The sequence below is a fragment of the Barbus barbus genome (assembly GCF_936440315.1).
Source record: "Barbus barbus genome assembly, chromosome: 16".
Taxonomy (NCBI): Eukaryota; Metazoa; Chordata; class Actinopteri; order Cypriniformes; family Cyprinidae; genus Barbus; species Barbus barbus.
Window position 1 is genome coordinate 1,897,058 of NC_136744.1, and position 16,517 is coordinate 1,913,574.

The 16,517-nt window shown below is 40.5% G+C and overlaps 1 protein-coding gene across 1 annotated transcript in view; it reads left to right on the forward strand.

The window, feature by feature from the left end:
- LOC306882194 (neuroendocrine convertase 2-like) overlaps nt 1–16,517 on the forward strand; it is an 82,624-nt gene that overhangs the window by 2,187 nt on the left and 63,920 nt on the right. The window contains exons 2-5 of the mRNA XM_079436672.1: nt 1,403–1,507; nt 11,761–11,874; nt 12,258–12,366; nt 12,480–12,517. Of these exons, the coding sequence (XP_079292798.1) occupies nt 1,403–1,507; nt 11,761–11,874; nt 12,258–12,366; nt 12,480–12,517 (366 nt within the window). The remainder of the gene's footprint in view (nt 1–1,402; nt 1,508–11,760; nt 11,875–12,257; nt 12,367–12,479; nt 12,518–16,517) is intronic.

Here is a 16,517-nt window from a genome sequence, read left to right on the forward strand (position 1 = left end):
TCTTAATCTAAAAACTTTAATTTTATATTACACTTTAAGATTTGCACACCAGTATTAATTTTGGCAGGCATTTTTGATTTAGTCTTAGTCTTTATCTTGAGACGAAAATGCTTAATAGTCTTAGTCACATTTTAGTCATTTGAGTCTTTCATAGTTTTAGTCTAGTTTTAGTCGACGAAAAGTCATTGCATTTTTGTCAACTTTTAGTCATTACTTTTAGTCAAACTGCAGTTACCAACATTTATTTTGGAAGCTATTTTATATGTAGTATTCAAACAAAAATAGTCATCAATTCTTCTCTCTTTAGACCAAATCAATTAAGCTTAGTTATGAGAAATTTGAATCAAGGATTGAATTTGGAAAAAATTTTAGTAGAGATACAGATTAAACTAATTTTTCAGATACAGCAGGTTTACTTAACAAGTATACATTTATTTAACATCTTTTGTTGTTTAACGTTGATGACACAGATAATTAGGACGGAAAGTATTCATGTAATACTGACACATTCAGTTCTCACTCACTTAAGCCATACCCGACTGTATTTACGTGAGATACTCTGACTCTACACGAGAGACATTTGGACAGCTGTGTGTGTATTTGAGCACTGAGAACTGATCGCGCGCTGAGACTGAAGAAGTGGAGCATGCGTAAGAGAGAGCACTTCTATCGGCCGATTCCACCTATAGCACCTTCACTAACTTTAAGTTAATCGACAATGAATTGTGACTCCCGGGAAAAACGGGACATCTGGTCACCCACTCCCTAACCCTTCGGGTGCTGAGGCCATTGTTTCAGATCGCTAGTTCGCGTTTTGGTAGGCTATCCGTCCACTGCGGCTGCCATACTGAGACTAGATATGCAAACGCACCTTATCCAATGACAGAGACGCATATTTTGAAAGACAAGACAGTTAATATAGCCTATATGATGTATTTTAAATGTCAGGTAGTCCTCAAATAACATTTTAGTCCCGTCTTGACTTATTAACGAAGACGCGGCATAAATTTCACCATAGTTTTTATCAACAGATAGTAGTTTTAGCTCGTCAACGTCTCATCTTAGTCACAGAAAAAAGGTTGATGAATATTTTTTGTCATCGTCTTCGTCGACAAAATTAACATTGTTGCACACTGCAAATGCTGCACGCACAAATAATTTCAGCATGTTTTTTAGGCACATTTCACATTTTTATGCTGAGAGTTTCCTTAAGTTTATGAATTCACAGTGGGATAAAATATTTACATATAGCCAGACACTCTGGATTTTCACCTTTAAAAACATTATCAGTCATACTTGGGGAAAACATGCATCTGTTGGGTTTCCATAATCATATTCCACACTTCTTAAGAGGCCAAACTCTCTCTTTCAGCTCTTCTAATACAGGTGTGTTTAATTGCAGCTTCCTTTTGGCGAGGGACTATTTCATTTCTACCCGCGGGAAATCCCTAAAACCCGGAGGAAACGCAGCCTGCAGCAGCACCGGCGCCTGGCGAAGGATCACCGGGTAAGACCAGAACCCCATCGTGTGTTCGTTCCCATAGAAACTAACCCAGGCGCATCTGATGCCAGAGCCGTTGCTTGTAAAAGTTAAAGGCTAACATGTCAATCACCGAATCACTCTGTTTTGGCTCGTATCTTGGCTGGACGTCTGAGTGGTATTTTATCAGGTGTTATGACACTATGCAGTTTGAATGAGGCTGCATTATTATTTTTGAAAATGCTTAGTTGCTGATGGTGCCCTAATTGTGTGAAAATATACAATATAGTAACAGCTATGATGCAAAACAGCTGTTACATTATTGTGCAGCACTCTTTGAGGCCAACTATTGATATTAGTACACATGACAAGGACAATATCTTCATGCAGAAGGTGAAAAGAACATATTCATTGCCATTAAAGTGAAATTACTGAACCTACACATAGGAGCCTGATAAAAATATCATTTTAGAATTTTTTTTTTTCAAATGACACTTAGAGGCTTTTGCATCTGAATTATTCATGTATATATATATCACATACAGCATGGCCTCTTTTACATTATTAAATGTACAACATAAGATTTGCTAAATGTATGTATTCACATCAGATGAATAGGACTCAAAAGTTTTTAATTTTGGGATATAAAATCAGGTCCTGCATATTCTGACTAACAGTCTCTGACAGGAGGAGATGTGTTTGCCTTGTTTTCATGTTATGATGTGAACAAACTGAAAAAAAAAAAATGTGTGGAGACTCAATCCAATAAGTGCTGGTTATTTCACAGACACAAAAAGTGAAATATTTTTGCTCCTGGAAGTCACCCACTACAGTTAAAGCGGTTATATGATGCTGATTTTAAAGATCATTATTTTGTGTATTTGGTATAACAGAATATGTTGACATGCTCTAATAGGTCCTCTATGCCCCGCCTCTCTCAAACGCCTCATTTTCTACAAAGCCCCTCCTTCCGACAAGCACAGTCTGCTCTGATTGGCCAGTTGGCACAGTGCATTGTGATTGGTCGAACACCACAAGCTCTGGTCGGAAATGTAACGCCCCTTTCCATAATCGTGAGCTTCAGCTTTCAAAATGAAAGTAAAGACAGTTAATCATGTCCTTAGTTTAACCATCAGTTCAAGCCCGAGAGGGGAACAGAGTCGCGTGACAGACACAGTGATGATGCTCGTATGTATTTGCAAACAAGCCGCGGTTAAGATATGACCCTCTCTCTCTCTCTCTCTCTCTCACACACACACATTCGCCCACACACACACACACGCACGTGCAAAACTCCGCATTTGAACAGTCAATAGCAAATACTTAAACTAATAACAAAACATACAGTCGCTGATTCAGAAGCGCCAGATTGTCAGAGCAAAGTCAGAATTACCTCCTCTCTCCAAGGTTCACAAAACTGTCGTCCATAAAATGTGTTGCTGTTCTGTTGTAAGTAATCTTAATGATTCCTAAATGCATCTGCTTTCAGAAGGCCAAATAAAGTGCTTTCGCATAGAAACACACAGCGTCTCCCTGTCCCTGGCTGCATCAACACTACTGCGGTTACTGAAACCACGCCTTCTTTCTTTGCGTGAACATTTGGGCGGCATAACGCAAATATTTCCACATCGTGACGTAGACATGTGGGGGTGTGTTTGAATGAGCCGTTTTAGGGGGTGTGGCAGAGTCTTAACTTTGATAAAGAATATCTCTTTGGTTTTGAGACTTTAGTCTTTGCAACTTCAGGGATCTTATCTATGCAAAATCAGCTTGTAACACTCCAAAGAGAAAGGAAAAGTTGAAATCGCATCATATGACTCCTTTAAACACAGTTTTGGTTTCCAATCTGTCTGGAGCTCAGACTACTTGTTCATAAAAATAAATGAACCGTAGATGGATTTTTGAGACTGAAAATGGGAAGATTTCAGTCTGTAAGATTTAAGCCTATAATCAACCTCCAGAATCCTGTGAGTGGCTACAACAGCGATTTGCACTCACATGAGAGGATCTGTTCACTTTCTGCACTTTTATTAACGAAACAGCTATTAATGTTCAATTGTGGTCTTCAGTCTGGCTTGAAAAGCTGAATTATTTATTAGTCCGTTCATCAGGGCCGAGTGTGTTAATTCATCCAGTGGCACAGAATGTTTCCAAACCATCAAAGCACTCTTTCATCGACATATTGAGCATCATTTGCACAAAACATCAGGATGCATTAAATTTGTTGTGATGGCCACTCTGGCTAGTTAACTGATTCACATAAACGTAGTCATTTTAAAACAAGTCCGTCAGAGGGCCCAATGTAATGTGTTGATATGAAGGAATTTTCTTACATGTGTTTTACTTGTATTATGAATTATGCATTGCATTATGTTGTGTTTTAGAATTAAAGGAAATTTCTGTAAACTTTACAGATTGAAAATTACCAGAACCTTTTACAATGTGTATACGGCCTCCAGCCACCTGACTAATGCCCACTCTTCAATATCTGCTAATTTCCTGATGGATAAAATCAAGTCCGGCCCTGCATTATCATCTCCCAAAATACATCACATGACAGGAGCGGAATGTCATAAAATCAGTGTTCACCAAGAAAGAAAATGGTCTCCAATAGCTAATGCCCCTGAAATTTTACAAGAAATTTTAAAAATCTCATTATTCCATCTATTGTACGGATGATGTCTGATAACTTCCCCGATCTGAGTTTGGATTCAATTAAAGGCTGGTCCAGCGACCAGGGTAATAAATTCAGAAGTGTCAGATCTATCACATTCAATTCATTCATCATCTTGACAAACGACACGAGCGTCTCATTAACAGACAGTGATGTGCTTCAGCTCGGCAGTTCTCACTGACAGCCCAAAACCTTAAAATGGACATCAGATCATGGACAACAGCGAAAAACCACTGCAAATGCAAATAATAGTAAAGTATAACTCACCGTGTGTCCATTCACACAGAAATTTGACTCAAAAACTTTGCCAAAAAGACAGACTCGTACTCATCTGTACTCAGCCATGAACAAAACCACACAAAGAACAGGAAAATATGACCCAAACTATTCAGTACAGGTTCAAATACAAAGGAAGAAAACACTTGTGTAGGTTTGTACGTGGAATGTGATTTGCTTTAAATGCAAGAGATGCTTAGAAAGTCAAATGGACCGCTTTGTTGCATCAATTTTTAAGCCTATGCATTTCAATGTAATTCCAGTGTTTGACTTTAAGGACATTTTTGTTTCACTTTGAGCAAAGTTGGGTTGCCACTTATTGTCCTGGAGAAGTGGAAGCAGTGCTTTAGCCGTCTGTGATGGATTTATCTCATCAGCTTTAGACGCTCGTTCCTATTCACACAAACAGCCTTCGGTTTGTCCCTGGAAGACCCTTCAGAATCAGTGCTTATGGGGAGGTTTCTCCATCGCCACAATCATCTCAGCTCAAGTGTTGTCACAGAGCGTGGTGTATTGATTGGTTTCTTGTTTTTGTGCTCTGCTCATTCACACGCTCCTCTCTGGCTGTTTACACTGAGGCTCTGCTAATGTTTGCTTTGCTCTTCATTTGGACAGTCTCTCCCTTTCTGTCTCGTTCAGATGTTGCGTAAGAGCGTTCTTCATTATGCTGCTGAACATCTCCCTGAAGTCAACAGGACTGTCCACGATCCGTTTTACTCACGATCCGTATTTCTGAATCAAGTTATCACATTTTAATGAAGGACTACGCAGATGATGCACTACTGAACTGTGCACAATAAGAGCAGAAATGTGTGTTGAGGGTCATTTTTAATGTCATAACATATTCTTCAATCTCATTTAGAAGTAAGCCATTTGCTCTTCACTTTGCTCAGTATTTTGGTTCAATACACAAGTATTACACAAATCATCTTTAAAGGCACTTTAAATAACACTTAAGAATGTGCTTTATTTCCTTTATGCAATGTAAATCTGGTACTTAATTTCTTCAACTTTTATTGTCACACACATAATTTATAGTAAATACTATAGTGCTTTTGAACCATGCTATAATAAAGTGTATTATTCTGTATATATTATAGTATTTACAACACTGTTAATGAATGCTACAGCATACTGTAGTATAAACTATTGTGAACTGATAAACTGTAATAAATACTGTAGCATACTTTAGTTATTACTACAGTAAACTGTAGTATATTGGAGTAGTATATACCCTGTAGTTGTAGAAAACAGTATTGGGTAAAGTAATTTGTTTATATTACTATAGTTGTTATATTATCACAGCAACTATAGAATTACCACAACAAATTAATTCAAGTACTTTACTATAGTATGGTTCAAAAACACTATAGTATTTACTATAAATTACTATAGTATTTTTTTCATGTGGGTATTCTCATTTGAAACTTTGGATAAAAAAAAATGACACAATGAAGATCTGGCTGCAAAGCAAAAGGAAAGAACTCATGCTGATGCACGCATGAAGTGTGCGGTGCCATTTTGAGCATCATCTGAGTCATGAGAGGGCTGCTCTGAAACACCAGATCTTGAGTATACAGGGTAAACCAGCATATGTCTGCTCTCTCAATCAGGAAACATCAGAAATCAATGTAAAATTTGATGTTTTTTGGGCTCACCGTTGGTAAAACACAATGCGACTGACTGCTAAATGATAGGTAATGTGTCCTTCAGTACTGATATATGGTAGTGTAGAAATGGTTCTGCAAATGATGTGAATCTTTGCAATAGACATAACCGACCCATAAACCCACGAAGCCAATTTAATCCAGGGAACAGCACTTGTACCTGTCACTTTCCCTCCTTTCAGCTCAAATTCTTACAACTCAATTATCATGTCCTTGAACCCAGTGCTTGGCAGAGCTGGATTTCCCTCTTTTGCAGAAAGAAGCACATGCTCTGATTCAGATAGACGTTTGCACAATGACCAGAATCTCATATCACATGTGAGTCATTTTTTATCACAGCAATATATATCAGGATATATGCAGTGCCCTCCATAAGTATTGGAACAGTAAAAACAAAATCGCTCTGTTGGCTGTGGAGTCAAGACATTTGCAAATATGATTAAAAGATGAATATGAGACACAACTACAGAATGTCACATTTTATTATTGGGTGATTCAACACATACATGTTTTATCAAATAAAAAGAACAGCACTTTTAGAGTTCATCCACTCATTGATGTGAGCATAAGTATTGGGACAGTTGAACATAAGGCAGATATATAAGATTAAAAGCTATTATTTAGTTGCAGATCCACAATCACAGCAGTGAATCTGTGACCCATAGACATCACCAGACTCTTGCTCTCATCCTTTGAAATGCTTTTCTTAGCCTTTAATGCAGCCAATTCCAATTGTTGCTTGTTTTGGGGAGTTTCAGCCTTTACTCTCCTCTTCAGCTGGTGAAATTCATGTTCAATCTGATTTAAATCTGCAGATTGACTTGGGCAATCTAAGACTTTCCATTTCTTTGCCCTTATAAACTCCTTGAGTGAACTGGCAGGGTGTTTTGGGTCATTGTCCTGATGCAATATGAAGCACTTCCCAATGAATCTGGTGGCATTTTCTTGAATATTGGTAGGCAAGATGGTTTTGTACCCTTCCAAATTCATTCTGCTACTGTCATCATACATTAAGTCATCAGTAAAGTTGAGAGGGCCTGTTCCAGAGACAGCCATGCATGCCCATGCCATGACACCACCTCCACCATGCTTTACAGATGAGGCTGTATGCTTGGGATCATTGCAGTTCCCTTTTTTTCTCCACATTTTTCCTTTCCCATCACTTAGATAAAGTTTCATCTTTGTCTCATCGGTCCATAAACACAGTTCCAAAACTCTTCTGGCTCACCTTTGTGCTTTTTTGCAAATTCTAATCTTGTCTTTCTCTAATCTTATTTCTGGTGCTGGTCAGAGGTTTGCATCTTGCTGTGTAGCATCTGTAATTCTGTGTCAAAGTCTCCTGAGGACAGTAGATTGTCAGAGCATCACCCCAGCTTTCTGGAAGTTGTTGGTGATTTTACAGACACGTCTTTTAGGGTTCATTTTCACAGCTTTTATGATTTGTCTGTCATCAACTACTGTTGTTTTCTCAGCCGATCAGGTCGTTGTTGGTTGCTGGTGTCTCTGGTGGTTTCCAAACTCTTGATTTCTCCATGCCCTTTGTTTTTGCTAGAGCTCTAACTGACTTCCTCTTTTTTTTTAGCATCCAAATCACTTGGTTTTCTCTCAAAGTCAGCTCCCTCATCTTCATCCTGGTTTGTGTGTCATCATCGAATGCAAGATTCAGAATGCAGAAGTAATGGATATAACTGATACGACACATTCCCTGCTTTTAATATCTGAAGAATTAATGCAACAGGACACAGCTGATCACTTAGAAAGACCTGTGAGGCAACTGCTCCAATACTTATGCTCACATCAGATAGAGGGATGAAACTCTAAAAGTGCTGAACTTCTTAGCTGGTAAAACATCTATGAGTTGAATCACCCATTAATAAAATGTGACATTCTGTAGTTTTGTCTCATATTCATCTTTTAATCATATTTGTAAATGTCTGGACTCCACAGCCAACAAAGCAATTTTGTCTTTACTGTTCCAATACTTATGGAGGGCACTGTATATATAGATTGAAGAAAACTGTTTTATGCCAGGGTTATTAAAACCTACAAAACTAAAACTATTAAAAACTGTTTTGTTACTCAAAATAAATGTTAGCTGAAATATAATATAAAATACTTATTTCAGCTAGTTTCCAAGGCAACCTTTCTCATTTTTATGTATAGTTTAACTTGATGTGCTAAAATTTTAGGTTTTACAAACTTTCACAGAAAAAACGGTACTTCATTAACTAATATAATGTTAATATTACAATCTATTAAAGTACTAATATATGTTTAATTCACTGAAAACCATCAAAATCAGGTGGTAATGAGAAAGTCTGATGAATCAACGCTCATCACAAACAGCTCTTCCACAGGCTGAGAAAGTAATTACTAATATATAAAAGGTCATGGTGACACACATGATACTGAAATAATGCAATAAACATTAATTTAACAACATTAGATGTAAAATAAAACCCTCATGTACACAACTGTACACACAACTCAAATTTTCTGAAACTTGAAGGGCAGTTTTTTTTTCTAGGCTTGATTGTGTTTATGGGGTGCAGTCTAACATGTGTTCATGCTTGTTTTTTTGTTTGTTTTTTAAATCACATTATTTTTTACATAATTTACCTTTATTCTACAGTGCTCTGTCCCTTCTCATATAAACGCTCCGATGATTTCCTGGTTTTATGAAGCCCCTCCCTCAGAAATATGTGATGGGCTCTGATTGGTTAGCTGGCCCAGTGTGCTGTGATTCGCTAAACCGCCAGTGCACATTCAGAAACATCCCTCCCCTCACCTCAGTGGCATGTGCTCCGGTTGTATTGTAAACAATGGCGTTGTCAATATTGCTTATCAATTTGAGCCCAATTGAGATGCAGAGGATATTAATGATTTTTTTCCCCCCCTGTTAAAACATAACTGTGGTTGATCACACCTGAGTTCAGTTTCTCTAGCCACACCCAGGCCTGATTACTGCCACACCTGTTCGCAATCAAGAAATCACTTAAATAGGACCTGCCTGACAAAGTGAAGTAGACCAAAAGATCCTCAAAAGCTACACATCATGTTGAGATCCAAAGAAATTCAGGAACAAATGAGAAAGAAAGTAATTGAGATCTATCAGTCTGGAAAGGTTATAAAGCCATTTCTAAAGCTTTGGGACTCCAGCGAACCACAGTGAGAGCCATTATCCACAAATGGCAAAAACATGGAACAGTGGTGAACCTTCCCAGGAGTGGCCGGCCGACCAAAATTACCCCAAGAGCGCAGCGACGACTCATCCAAGAGGTCACAAAAGACCCCACAACAACATCTAAAGAACTGCAGGCCTCACTTGCCTCAGTTAAGGTCAGTGTTCATGACTCCACCATAAGAGTCATGAACACTGTTAACAAAAGAACATAAAGGCTCGTCTCAGTTTTGCCAGAAAACAGTTTTGCCTTGATGATCCCCAAGACTTTTGGGAAAATACTCTGTGGATTGACGAGACAAAAGTTTAACTTTTTGGAAGGTGTGTTACCCATTACATCTGGTGTAAAAGTAACACAGCATTTCAGAAAAAGAACATCATACCAACAGTAAAATATGGTGGTGGTAGTGTGATGGTCTGGGGCTGTTTTGCTGCTTCAGGACCTGGAAGACTTGCTGTGATAAATGAACCATGAATTCAGCTGTCTACCAAAAAATCCTGAAGGACAATGTCCGGCCATCTGTTCGTGATCTCAAGCTGAAGCGAACTTGGGTTCTGCAGCAGGACAATGATCCAAAACACACCAGCAAATCCACCTCTGAATGGCTGAAGGAAAACAAAATGAAGACTTCGGAGTGGCCTAGTCAAAGTCCTGACCTGAATCCTATTGAGATGCTGTGGCATGACCTTAAAAAGGCGGTTCATGCTAGAAAACCCTCCAATGTGGCTGAATTACAACAATTCTGCCAAGATGAGTGGGCCAAAATTCCTCCACAGCGCTGTAACGGACTCATTGCAAGTTATCGTAAACGCTTGATTGCAGTTGTTGCTGCTAAGGGTGGCCCAACCAGTTATTAGGTTTAGGGGGCAAACACTTGTTCACACAGGGCCATGTGGGTTTGGATTTTGTTTTCCCTTCATAATAAAAAACCTCATTCAAAAACTGCATGTTATGTTTGCTTGTGTTGTCTTTGATTAATATTTAAATTTGTTTGATCTGAAACATTAAAGTGTGACAAACATGCAAAAAAAAAAAAAAATCAGGAAGGGGGCCAACACCTTTTTCACACCACTGTATAAATTTGAACACACCTGGAATGCTGTATTGACCACTCAGAATGCAGGACCAGAACTATATGTTTCACAATAGACTCTCATCTAATGTCGGGAATCCCATCTGCTCACAGAAATAATCAAAGCCTCATCGGCTATCAGTGTTTTGAGCTATAAAATGTTCTCTAATCTGTTTACACTTGGCGATGCAACCAAGATCAAAATGTAAATGAACAATCAAAATGGCTGTGAAACTGAAAATGCTCATTTGATGGCAGTATTTTGGTTTGTGCCGCCATCAAAGCGCTCTTTGAATGCAGACTTTGATCTGTTATCTGCAGCGAGCGCACATGCTAATGTGAGAGCGTCATTGTCTGTGAGGAATGGCTAACGTCATGGTTACAGTGATGGGCTTCAGGGGCTTCTGCTGCTGCTGAAGTCAAAGGTCATGCTGTAAAGCTGCTTTAAAGGACAGCCATCCAGCCATGAGTAACCTGCACTCTGTGCTGTGCTCGGCTGATGAGACGTCATGGCTGATCACCAGCAGATGTTGTGTTTTGAATGCTGGTGTTCCCAGCAGGCTTTTCCACTAGACTGGGGTCTATAGGTCCTACTTAATGAATTTGCTAAAAAAAAAAAATTTTAATGCAAGAAAATACAGGTAAAAACATTGTTTTTTCATGCACTGGTCAGTTTTTAGAGTTTGGGCTGTTTAACGTGTTGTTCCAGTCTGGTGGAAAGAAAACATCCAGCTTTTAAGTGTTTATTTTATTGCACTTCTATTTGTGTGTGTAGATTTCAGTTACAATACATATCTTTAAAGGCTGTAAGTTTTTACCTTTCCTCCATTTCAGCAACACTTTCATACACCAAATTATACAGTTTTATTCATATCTATATTCCAAAGGTTTTTACAGAGTGGTTTGTTCAGATACCTTTCATCTAATTATATATATAACATTTTATTTATTCCCAAAAATATGGTGAACTTGTATCTTTTTTTGTCTCTTGACAGTATTTTCAGAATTATGTAGTGATGAAAAGAGAAATCCAAAATCCCCTGTGTAAAAACTTTTAATATGTCAACAAAATCAAACAAGAGTTATGAATCTGGCTTTGTCAAATGTTCAGATTTCTGTAATGCATGCAAATTAATGCATATTTAATTGGATAATGCTATATTTGGAATTCGTAATGTAAACAATCAACTGGAGAAGTATGATGACATTCATTAGTTTCAACTGCCTTAAACAAAATAGTGAAAAACCAATGAAAAAAGCCAGATGTGCACATATTTGTGCTATCTTCCAACTGTACTTTGCTGCATGCTTAGTACGGTATTTGTTGACTGAAATGTGGTATTAAAGCACATAAGTGTGGGTGTGCAAGGCTGAAATCCAATGAAAGTTGCCTTTACTTTGTTTTTCAGGTGAAAAATGTGTTTCCTCAGGAAGCTTTTGGCCGTCAAAAGAGGGGCTACAGAGAAATCAGTAACATTGACGTCAACACGAGTGACCCGCTTTTCACCAAGCAGTGGTATCTTGTAAGTAATTACAGCTGGTAATGTCTTCATTTGATTTGACCTTCAGCATTGGAAGCGATTAGCCGGGATCACTGATACTTTTCATTTAAACCATTTTCCTCATTAGCCGTCACTGTCAACACTGGTGTGTTAGCCAGCGTCAAAACACGCTGATATCTTCCTTATTTCTCCAGGGCTTATCGTGACAGGCATCCCTGTCTGTTTTGCCAGGGAGAACAGTCTTTAATTTAGTTTGTCAGTTATAAACACCGCACAGCAGGGCTTCAGCGAAGTGTAATATCTGCGTGACATTTATTTTCTCTCCCGCGCCACCTCCCTCATAACATCTCATTTTCCACGCGGTGGATGCTCAGCTCGAGTGACGTTTGGTGTTGTTTGATTAGATAAATACAGGCCAAGCGGACGGGACCCCAGGCTTGGATCTCAATGTGGCAGAAGCGTGGAGCATGGGCTTCACCGGCAAAGGTGTGACCATCGGCATCATGGACGATGGTGCGTGAAATCTGGCCGCGAGAGAGCAGTTATTAACACTTAAAGGCTTGATAATGTGCAATAATGTAAACATTAAACATCCAGTAATGTGTCCTTTTGCCATCACCTTGCAGGTATTGATTACCTACATCCAGACCTTGCCTCAAATTACGTAAGTGCTTTTTTTCTCCCTCATTTAATCCACATGTTTAATATGATTTGAAGTAACCTTGTTGGATGGATGTACAGATATCCAGTGCTAGAGCAGGAAGGTATAATGTCAATGCAGTGAATTACTTTTCAATCTGTGAATTATCCAAAAAATAGGCATTAACACATGGTTATGTTAGATAAACCATTTTATTGAATGTTCGGCAAAAATATCTGATTTTAATTGAATTAGAAGTTATTTGGGAATGTAGAAGTATGGTGGAATGTCTGGTTTGAAAATGGGACAAACACCAGTCCTTTGCTCTCTTTGATGCATCTTTTGGAAAGGATTCAAAGATTGGGTGTGAATTCAATTCAATTAAAAACAAGGAATGAAGCAGTGGTGTATTGTAACAAAGTAATAATATTTAAGTTTTTTCTGGGAGTCTGTACTTTACTTGAGTTTTTATATTTCAGCCAACTTTTACTTTTACTCCACTACATTTCCTAATTAAAATGTATTCTTTTTCTCTGATACATTTCCCTGAAGCATATTCATTACTTAGTGTTTGGAATAACGCATTACAAATGTAATGTATTACAGTAACGGATTACTTTTTGCTGTAACGCAGTATTGTAAGGTATTACTAATCAATTTTCAGTAACATTTTACTTGGTACATGTTCAGTAACACTTGCGTTACAACACACTTTTAGCCCAAAATATAATTGTTCAAAAAATAAAATAAAATACTTGCAAGACCACGAGACATTAAAGAATAAAAAATGCCGCAAGTAAGTTCTATTTCCTGTTCGTGGACAGTCAGTAGCCACATGTAGTGTCCAAGTTTGTAAATAAAGACTAAACAACGACAGCTTCTGATAGCCCACAGTTATTATGCTACACCATATCACCCTCTACTGGATGTAAAATGCTCTGCAGTACATTTTGACATTTTAGAATGATAAGTTCTACTTCTGTAGTTATTTTGGTGAAAGTAACTCAAAAGTAATACAGGAGTAATGTAACGCATTACAATTCTGAGACAGTAATATTGTAAGGAATTACTTTTAAATAACAGTAACAAGTAATCTATAATGTATTACAGTTTGGAAGTAACTTGCACAACACTGGTTACTTACTACAAAATAGTCAGAAGTCAGAAGAACACAGACTGCAGTAAAGCAGGTTTGATGAATCAGTGGTCTGGCGCTTGAAAGTTAGACTCCTAAAAACACCTTTGCTCATGTGCAAAGAAGTGCGCGCTGAACTGCGGATGATTCATTTTCCACTCAAGTTGAGTCTGGGGTGTGCGATATACAGTACGTCTTCTGCGATAATATGGTAAGTGTTGTTGTAATGATGTGCGATCTGACATTATCAAGTAGGCTATATCGCCAAATCACACACAGAGTGCACGCACGTTGATTTATTAGTCTATTAAAACTCAACATTCAAGGCATTCTAAATTGTAGACGGCAAAAATGCTTTTTATATTTATATAATTTAATATAGTTAACAATCTATATCACACAAAGAGTACCGTTTTTCTGCAGAAATCAGCATGATAACACATTTAATTATCATTTATACAAGTTCAGTAAAGCAATAAGTGGATCATTGTGGGAAGATGATCATCTCGGTGTTGCGGGCCAGGCTCCGTTACCTCGACAAAGGGGCGGAGCTCTGTTGCCTCTGCCTCGATCTGATTCTCGGTTTGGCTGCAGATAGACGAGGACTACTTCAGGCGGTGGCACGGGTGGTCTGAAGTTTACAGTGGTGGCAAACCATCCAGGGAACCAAACCTCGAGAGACCATCACTCCTCGTGCGCTCCCAAACCAGTTGAGCTGCCAGTGGAATATGCTGGGCCCTCTACAAGGGGCATACCAGCAGTATCCTTTGCGCTCCTCCCGACGACCAGATGTCGATCACTGCATCGGAGGGTGAGCCGGAACTTTTTGGGGAAGAAGATTCTGCTGCGCTGCTGCTCCGGCAGTAGCAATGCCTGAGTCGGATCCAGAAATGATGGCTATGCTTTTCCGGGCCGCTGAGACTGTAGGGCTCGAGTGGAGACCTCCACCGTGCCCCGGGCTCTCAAGGTTGGATGACTGGTTTCTCGGGGTAGCTTGCGCTAGTTCTCAGCACCCTGCCCTGGTGCCTCCTTCCCGGAGGTGCATGGGGAGCTTACCAGGTCGTGGATGGCACCTTTTACTGCCAGAAACCGACCTGCTAGCTCCTCCTCCCTCACCACCCTCAATGGTGGTGAAGCTAGGGGGTATACAGGGGTCCCACCGGTGGAGCGGTCAGTTGCGATGCAGTTGTGTCCTATTACTGCCTCCACCCGGCAGGGCAAACCGCGCCTCCTCTTCCGGGCCTGTAGGTACTCGTCTGGTCTGTCCGGCAATGCTTATGTGGCCTGTGGAGAAGCTGCCTCCACCTTACGCTAAGGCGTTATTGCAGGTTCTTCAGGCTAAAAGCACTGAGGGACATGCACGAGGGTGGTCACGATCCGAAAGTTCTGAAAGAGCTTCGTACCGCTACAGACCTTGCGCTACGAGCGACGAAGGTCACTGCGCGGTATAACGCAGGAACGTGCTTAGTCGGTGCTGAACTGCTTGAATACGTTCAAGAGCAGGACGGCGGTCCCACTGAAAAATTTCAGAGGCTCTTGGGGCATATGGCAGCTGCATCGGCAGTCACGCCGCTGGGGCTGCTTCATATGAGACCGCTTCAACACTGGCTCCATGGCCGAGTACCGAGGTGGGCATGGCAACGCGGCCCTCATCGGGTCCGAGTCACACCGCCCTGCCAGATGCATCTGAGGTCGCTTCGTGCCATTCACATTCCGGGCTTGCTCAACCGGGCGACCGATGAGCTGTCACGAGCTGCGCTCCCCGGAGAGTAGAGACTCCATCCCCAGACGGTCCAGCTGATTGGAGATGTTTCGGAACTAGACCTGTTTGCTTCTGTAGAGACCTCTCATTGCCAGTTGTTTTACTCCCCGCCCGAAAGAACACTCGGCACGGATGCATTGGCTCACAGCTGGCTGCGGGGCTTTCGCAAGTATGCGTTTCCCCCAGTGAGCCTTCTCGCACTGACTCTGTACAAGATCAGGGAGGACGAGGAGCAGGTCCTGCTCGTGGCACGGTACTGGCCCACTCGGACTTGGTTCCCAGAACTAATGCTCCTCGTAACAGCCCCTCCTTGGCAGATTCCTCTGAGGAAGGCTCTACTGACTCAGAGACGGGGTACCTTATGGTACCCGCGTCCAGACCTCTGGAAACTTCATGTCTGGTCCCTGGATGGGACGCGGAGGTTCTAGGTGACCTACCCCAAGAGGTAGTTGACACCATCACTTCGGTGAGAGCACCGTCTACGAGACATGCTTACGCCTTGAAGTGGAACCTGTTCGTCGAATGGTGCTCTTCTCACCGAAAAGACCCCCGGAAGTACCCGATCAGAGTCTTGCTGTCCTTTTTGCAGCAAGGGTTGGAGCGAAGGCTGTCTCCCTCCACCCTTAAAGTCTATGTTGGCTGCGATTGCTGCCAACCACGACCTCGTGGATGCTTTAATGTTCAAAAAATTATTTTTCAAAAACTGTACATTATTGTAGTTCCTCTCTGCCCCGCCTCTCTCAAACTGTCGTTTTCTACAAAGCCCCTCCTTCCAGCAAGTGCAGTCTGCTCTGATTGGCCAACTGACACAGTGCATTGTGACTGGCTGGACACCACAAGCACGTGTTGGAAATGTAACGTACATTAGCATAATCGCGAGCTTCAGCTTTCAAGTTAGTTTTACCATCAGTTCAAGCCCAAGATGGGAACAGAGTCACGTGACAGACACAGTGTGATGATGCTCCTATGTATTTGCAGTACACAAGCCGTGGTTAAGACGATTTCTGATGGACTTTACACTCCGCTGTGATGTGACCCTGTTCCCCTCACACACACATACACACGACGCGTTACTCACAAAACTCCGCATTTGAACAGTCAATAGCAAATGCTTGAACTAATAACAA